The sequence below is a fragment of the Lucilia sericata genome, unplaced genomic scaffold, assembly GCF_015586225.1.
Source record: "Lucilia sericata isolate MDLA Ls3-8-SP2 unplaced genomic scaffold, ASM1558622v1 Contig000159F_arrow, whole genome shotgun sequence".
Classification (NCBI taxonomy): Eukaryota; Metazoa; Arthropoda; class Insecta; order Diptera; family Calliphoridae; genus Lucilia; species Lucilia sericata.
This window is the reverse complement of record NW_023994189.1, coordinates 235,837-243,476: the sequence shown is the minus strand read 5'-3', so window position 1 is coordinate 243,476 and position 7,640 is coordinate 235,837. Positions and strand designations below refer to the sequence as shown.

At 33.2% G+C, this 7,640-nt stretch overlaps 1 protein-coding gene across 1 annotated transcript; it reads left to right on the top strand.

Annotated features, from left to right (window-relative positions):
- The first annotated feature begins 1,649 nt into the window (after positions 1-1,649).
- Positions 1,650-7,487, top strand: LOC119601349 (endoplasmic reticulum metallopeptidase 1). Its single transcript, XM_037952259.1, has 10 exons — positions 1,650-2,514; positions 4,221-4,879; positions 4,942-5,302; positions 5,364-5,747; positions 5,805-5,985; positions 6,059-6,243; positions 6,304-6,547; positions 6,701-6,803; positions 6,866-7,148; positions 7,218-7,487. Exons 1-10 carry the CDS (start codon positions 2,419-2,421, stop codon positions 7,383-7,385), a joined length of 2,664 nt encoding a protein of 887 aa, XP_037808187.1. The 5' UTR covers positions 1,650-2,418; the 3' UTR covers positions 7,386-7,487.
- Positions 7,488-7,640: the final 153 nt, after the last annotated feature.

Sequence of the window (7,640 nt, the reverse complement as noted above, 5' to 3'; positions counted from 1 at the left end):
TCATTCAAAAATCGATTTTTGGTGGGAGATAGAAATGATCACAGATTTTAATTAGTTTTGCCCTAGGGCCTTTAGTTTAGCCAGAAAATGGACTTTTATGTTTTCACTCAAAAATCTCTTTTTGGTGGGAGATAGAAGTGATCACAGATTTTAATTAGTTTTGCCCTAGGGCCTTTAGTTTAGCCAGAAAATGGACTTTTATGTTTTCATTCAAAAATCGATTTTTGGTGGGAAATAGAAGTGATCACAAATTTTAATTAGTTTTGTCCTAGGACCTTTAGTTTAGCCAGAAAATGGACTTTTATGTTTTCACTCAAAAATCGATTTTTGGTGGGAGATAGAAGTGATCAGAGATTTCAATTAGTTTTGTCCTAGGGCCTTTAGTTTAGCCAGAAAATGGACTTTTATGTTTTCACTCAAAAATCGATTTTTGGTGGGAAATAGAAGTGATCATAGATTTTAATTAGTTTTGCCCTAGTGCCTTTAGTTTAGCCAGAAAATGGACTTTTATGTTTTTACTCAAAAATCGATTTTTGGTGGGAGATAGAAGTGATCACAGATTTTAATTAGTTTTGCCCTAGGGCCTTTAGTTTAGCCAGAATATGGACATTTATGTTTTCACTCAAAAATCAATTTTTGGTGGGAAATAGAAGTGATCACAGATTTCAATTAGTTTTGCCCTAGGGCCTTTAGTTTAGCCAGAAAATGGACTTTTATGTTTTCACTCAAAAATCGATTTTTGGTGGGAGATAGAAGTGATCACAGATTTTAATTAGTTTTGTCCTAGGGCCTTTAGTTTAGCCAGAAAATGGGCTTTTATGTTTTCACTGAAAAATTGATTTTTGGTGGGAAATAGAAGTGATCACAGATTTCAATTAGTTTTGTCCTAGGGCCTTTAGTTTAGCCAGAAAATGGACTTTTATGTTTCCACTCAAAAATCGATTTTTGGTGTGAAATAGAAGTGATCACAGATTTCAATTAGTTTTGTCCTAGGGCCTTTAGTTTAGCCAGAAAATGGACTTTTATGTTTTCACTCAAACATCGATTTTTGGTGGGAGATAGAAGTGATCACAGATTTTAATTAGTTTTGCCCTAGGGCCTTTAGTTTAGCCAGAAAATGGACTTTTATGTTTTCACTCAAAAATTGATTTTTGGTTGGAGATAGAAGTGATCATAGATTTTAAATAGTTTTGCCCTAGGGCCTTTAGTTTAGCCACAAAATGGACTTTTATGTTTTCACTCAAAAATTGATTTTTGGTGGGTGATAGAAGTGACCACAGATTTTAATTAGTTTTGCCTTAGGGCCTTTAGTTTTTGCCACAAATCCATATAAGAAATAAATAATTTTTCAAGATGGCAACATTGTGAGCTAATGAATACACCAACCACAACATCTCAGACACAAACCTACTTGTTCTCCGAATTGTTGCCAGCATCAAAGAAATGAAAACATATGATCGTAACAAAACCATATGATCATCAAAACTATTTAATAAATTGCATTTTTTAAGAGTTATTGTAGAAGAAGAAAGTTAATTTAAGTAACTTTGATTTTAAAGCACTAAGAGACAGTAACTTTCTCTTATGGATCATTAAACAAAATTGTAAAAAGTGACAGTTTTTAAAGAAATCTACAATAATAATATAACACAGTTTTGCTAGAGAATCAAAGGTTCACTAAAGTGACAAATAAACGAAAAGTGTCAGTAGATCTTAAAATAAATACAATGAAAATAAATAAAAATAACGTATCCGTTGTAGTCCTTTAGTTTAATTACTGATCGTTTTATAAAGATCAGGTATATGAAAAGAATATTAATAATTTAATCGATATTGGATTAATTATTTAGGATTTTGTTAAAATTGTAATTGTAGTTTATCTGCAAAGTGCTTGTAAAGTTAAAAATTTTAAAAATAGGTTTTTTTTTATTTTACTAAAGTTGTCTTGCCACCGAATATTGTAAATGTTTATATATATTCGGCCTTTTAACTCATGACATACACATTTGCTAAGTGAGTAATATTTGTTTGTTTCTCACAATAATTCGTTTGATTATCGGCAACAAATAGAAGAAAAAAAAAACACCTTTAAACATACACATGTATGTATGTTTGTATTAAAGTTTGATATTTCTACTATAAAATAAAAAACAGCAACAACAACATAAAACCGGCATCTGACAGATAAGATACGCAATTTAATTTCACTTTGTTTATCGCTTCGATATGTTGTTTGTCTAACTAAAACAGTCCACACAATGTTTTCTAGCAACTAAGTAGGTTCTTTTGGGATTTGATTAGAAAATTAGTATTTCAAAAATTTTCATTGGTCATTTAGTATTTAAGAAGTTGCTATCGTTAAAAGACGTTCTAAAAGTGCAGTGAAAAAACGGGAATTGGTTAATGTATTGAAAAGAAATGTCTACCAATACCAATATAAGAAGACGGGTTTTACCGTCTCCCGATCCCAGAGCAGCAGATCCTCTATTACAACGCCACCAATCAACCGATGAGGTAAGCAAAATTATATTTCAATTGAACTTTGTATGAGTAGCGAGTAGTCTATATAAATAGTGTTAATCTATGGAATATTTAACCGAAAAATATTTAGGTGAAAAAAAAAACATATTGTCAATTTTAAAAACATGCACCAACCAACCTAAATGTATATGAATAGACACATGAGATAAGATAACAAAATTAAGATAGATTATGAAAACAGTTTTATTATTTTCAAGGGGTTTGATTTATTAAGGTTTATAGGTAGCCATTGGAAATTGGTGGGGCAACAGGTTATTATTTCAATATTTTTCTGGAAATTATTTGAAAAAAATGTTGACAGTTTAAAGGTTAACTAAAAATCTATATTTATTTAATTGAATCCAAATTTAATATTCGATAAGGCAACAATCTGAAGAACTTTAACTCTTCATCTGTTACGAAAACTTGTTAGTAATTATTCCTACATTCTCCAGGTATATAGTAGCATATACTGGTTCCAGTTTGCCTTTAAATGTACACATTTATATTCAAAATTTAGACCTTAAAGATTTTATTCTAAGGAAACGTTTTAGAGTCAACATTCATTATTTAGAATGGTTCTGAAACTAGTACTTTTGCCAGTGATTATGTCTGTGGTGGTCGTTCTCGAAACTAATTTTAATATAAACCTAGAAATGTTTCTAGAACTAATTCTTTTTTCAGAGTTTATTTCACATTACTCAGGAAAAATTGTATTAGTTCCATAACTAGTTCCAGCACCCATGATTATAGCCTGATGCCGTTGTAGTTTGGAAGTGATTCTAATGATATTTGTTCAAATTTATCACATTCTTAACTGGTTCTGTCAAGGCTTTACACTTGTTCTATGAAACTGTTCTTCAGGAACCAGTTCTTCAGTGCTTTATGTCACCCTCGAAACTAGTTCTAGAGAAGTTTTAGAATTATTCTGGAATTAGTTCTTTTTTCAGCAATTTTTCTTTGAAATTTAGAAAGATTGAGACCAATTTTGATAACAGAGAAAGTTAACTCTTTAATCTTTAGAAAAATTCTTAATATTTTGAAATTATCCAGTCCGCACTTTTGTAAACTTCGCAACTAGTATACATTCCATTAAATTAATAAAAACTCCTTAGAATCCAATAACGTACCATAGAACGGGTTCCTGAAGTAATGGCGATGTCACTAGTTCCAAGGTACAATATTCTGAAATGGTTCTATTTGCACCTATTCTAGAACTGATTAATTTAGAACAAATTCTAACAGTTTCGAGGTTTCAAGGGTACATTCATAATTTATCGAATGTATTTGAAATTTCGATTCATTCATCCGTCTTCATGTCAAAGACAAGGTTCCCAAAAGACTTATTAAGAGAACTTTAGAATCTCTAGAACTTATAAGGATTGCACTTCTAGAATTAGTTATTTTATAAAAATTATTCAAATTTGTATTCAAGTTATATATGAAGTTATAGATATGAAATAATAACGGATTTCCTGGTTTATAAATATGTTAAAGAACCTTCAAACAGTTGCCACCACACTTTAATATTTGAACAATTTATTTAACTGATTAACAGCTTAAAATTTTCCTAATCTTGAGTGCATGATCAGCAAAGTCTAATTGCACTATCGCTTATCACCGATATTTCTTTCAAAACAGATAAGATTTATTGCACCAAAACATTAATCGACATTCTTTACATGTGTCTCTAATTGCAGGGTAAAGGCTTTCAACGTTTCTTTGTTAGACACAACAAGATCCAATGGTATTGGGCTCCCGTCTTTCTATCATTCTGGATATTATTATACTATACCATAGCCATACCGGCCTTCCATCGTTTACCCAAACCTTTAAACATTAAAGATGAGGCTAAATATCCCGATTCCTTTATAGCCGAACGAGCGGAAATTAATCTACAGAAACTGGTGGATTTGGGACCACGTGTTGTGGGTAGCAGTGCCAATGAACAGGGAGCCATTAAATACTTTATGAGTTATGTACAGAAGCTGAAATCGGAAGCTAAAGATCTTTATGATATCGAAGCTGATGTACAAATTGCTTCGGGTAGTTATTGTCACTGGTCAATGGTGAATATGTATCAAAGTATACAGAACTTTTTGATCAAAATTGGTCCTAAAGGTTATAATGGCACTTCGTATTTGTTGGTGAACAGTCATTATGATACCGTACCTTTTGGACCGGGTGCTGGTGATGATGGTGCTATGGTGGCTATTATGTTGGAGACCATAAGAGTTCTCTCACAATCGAATAATCCTTTGAAACATCCTGTAGTGTTTTTGTTTAACGGTGCCGAAGAGAATCCTTTGCAGGCTTCGCATGCTTTTATAACTCAACATAAATGGGCGAAGAATTGCAAGTAAGTGGTGGATTTTGTTCAAAATTCAAATTGTATTTATTTAAATTTATGTTTTCCTTTAGGGCTTTAATCAATTTGGATTCAGCTGGTAATGGTGGTAGGGAAATTTTATTCCAATCTGGTCCTAATCATCCCTGGCTTATGAGACATTATCGCCGTGCTGTTGTTCATCCTTATGCCTCCACTGTGGCTGAGGAAATGTTCCAACGTCATTTTATACCCTCTGATACCGATTTTCGTATTTTCCGTGATCATGGTAAAGTTCCCGGTCTCGATATGGCTCATCAATATAACGGTTATGTTTATCATACCCGTTTCGATCGTCCCGAAGTTTTACCCCGTGGTACTTTACAAAATACCGGTGACAATGTTTTAGCCTTGGTGCGTGAACTGGCCAATGCCCCAGAATTGGAAGATAGTTCGGTGAGTTTTGAAATATTTCAAATGTTTCTTAATTATTGATTTCTTTTTTTCTTTTCTTTAGAAATATGCCGAAGGTCATACCATTTTCTTCGATGTTATGGGTTCTTTCTTGGTTTTCTATTCCGAAACTGAGGGTATTATATTGAATGTTATAGTGTCATTGGCTGCCTTGGCCGCTTGTGCTTATTCCTTCCGAATGATGGCCAATAATGTGGGCGTAAAATTGGTAACGGTTTTGAAACGTTCCATGTATACATTTTTGGTGCAAGTTATAGCTGTTTTGGCTGCCGCCACTTTGTGCTTCTTTATGGGCATGTTTATGGACTTGGTACATCTGCCCATGTCTTGGTTTTCCAATTCCTGGTTGATTTTGGGTCTTTACTTCTGCCCGCTGTTCTTTGGTTTTGCTATAGTTCCCGCGATTTATTTCCATTATACACAAGATGTAAGTTATATTAAGATTTGGGAAGAAAAGGTTTTAATTTATTTATTTCGGTTACAGGATCGTTTTCCTATAGGTCATCGTGTACAGCTTTTGCTACACTGCCATTGCATTTTCTTGGCCTTGTTGACTCTGGTTTTGACCATTTGCAATATCCGTTCGGCCTTTATGTTTATGATTACTTTGTTGTTCTATACCTTGGGTTTGATTGTTAATTTGGCCACCAAATTGCACAATAAGCGTAAGTTTTGCATTATGTTCTAAATTTTGTTTTACTATCTTTATAAATCTTCTAAATTTATTTTTACTTATAGCTATTCCTTGGTTAATTCCTCACATCATTTTTGGTATACCTCCATTCCTATTCTATGCCTATGTTTCTCATGGTTTCTTTGTTACCTTTATACCCATGACTGGTCGCTTTGGCGCTGGTGTTAATCCCGATTTGATCATTTGTGCTTTCACTGTGGGTGTGGGCGTCTTAACGGGAGGTTTCATGGTGAGTCTTCTTTTGAACCATTTTATTTATAAAGATTTATATTAATTCATTTTATTTTAGATTCCAGCTCTTAACTTGTTCCATAGATCAAAGACTATTATATGTTCTTTGTTGGCTATTACCTTGGTTTGTTTGATTGTGGCTGCTACTCCTTTGGGTTTCCCCTATAGACCCGAAACTAATGTACAAAGATTCTCTATTATTCATGCTCGTCGCACTTTCCGGGATATGAATAATGAAGTTCGTCGTGTGGAAACCGGTTACTTCATGTTGCCTCAAGATAGACGTACCTATACCGTTAAAAGTAAGTTTATTTCCAATTAGATAAAAACGATCTTGATTGACGCCTTCTAATGGACAATACCTTAATCTTAAACAAACTTTCCTTCTAGAATAATATTTGATTCATCGGTTTTCAATATTATTAATTTTTTCTTCTTTTCTTCACTTTTTATAGATCATGTTACCAATATGACTTTGGCCCAGTCCATTGTGGAAGATTGTGAGAATGAAATGTATTGTGGTTTACCCTTGTACAATCATAGATGGGTAAAGGCTAGGTGGGTTTATCTTTAAACATTATCCCACATTCATTATATGATATGTCTTCTCCTTTTAACAGAACCTCCAGTGTTTGGATTCCCGCCCCCAGTCCCACTTTCGATTTAATACCCTCGGTAAAGGTATTGGCAAAAAATCAAATTAGTAAAACTAAATTACGCTATGACATGGAATTAACGGGTCCTGATCATATGGGCTTATTCATAAGACCGGTAGGTGATGGTAAGATAACAAATTGGTCTTTCCACTGGACACCTTTGCGCATGGGCTGGCAGCCACCATACTTTATCTATTTCTCTTATGGTGTTAATGGAGATCCCTTGAAATTCTGGCTAGAGATTGAGGTACGTTTTGAGGATCAAAGGTTTTAAAGTTAATAGATTTTAATGGAAGTTTTTTTATTCTTATTTTAGCGCAAATCTGGCGATTGGAGTACTCCTGCTTTTGAGATTGGTCTTACTGGTCATTGGAATCATGACGAAAGTAAACAAACAGCTGATTTTAAGAAATTCTTAGCCAGTTTCCCTAAATATGTGGATCCTATAGCTTGGCCTGCTTCCTATGATACCTGGTATTATTAGGTTACCGGGGTCGGTTTTTACTTAATCCTGAGAGAAATATTTTTAATTTATTGTAGATAAAAATTTAATAAAGTTTTTGTATTTGCACAATGTGCCTTTAATAACAAATAATAATGTTGGACTTGAATTTAGAACATAAAAGATATAAGATGTGGATTTGGTTAAGATGTATAATTGACATTCTGAATCCTTATAGATGGGGAATTATTTGTGTCTGTTCATATGTATCTTGAAATCAAGTTTCCAAATCTTGAA

Bases quoted from the DNA above. Each gene is read 5' to 3' on its own strand.
- LOC119601349 (XM_037952259.1), top strand. From the start codon at position 2,419: ATGTCTACCAATACCAATATAAGAAGACGGGTTTTACCGTCTCCCGAT. The intron at 5,986-6,058 runs GTAAGTTTTGCA...TTTTACTTATAG, and splicing joins CACCAAATTGCACAATAAGC to CTATTCCTTGGTTAATTCCT. The intron at 6,804-6,865 runs GTGGGTTTATCT...TCCTTTTAACAG, and splicing joins CATAGATGGGTAAAGGCTAG to AACCTCCAGTGTTTGGATTC.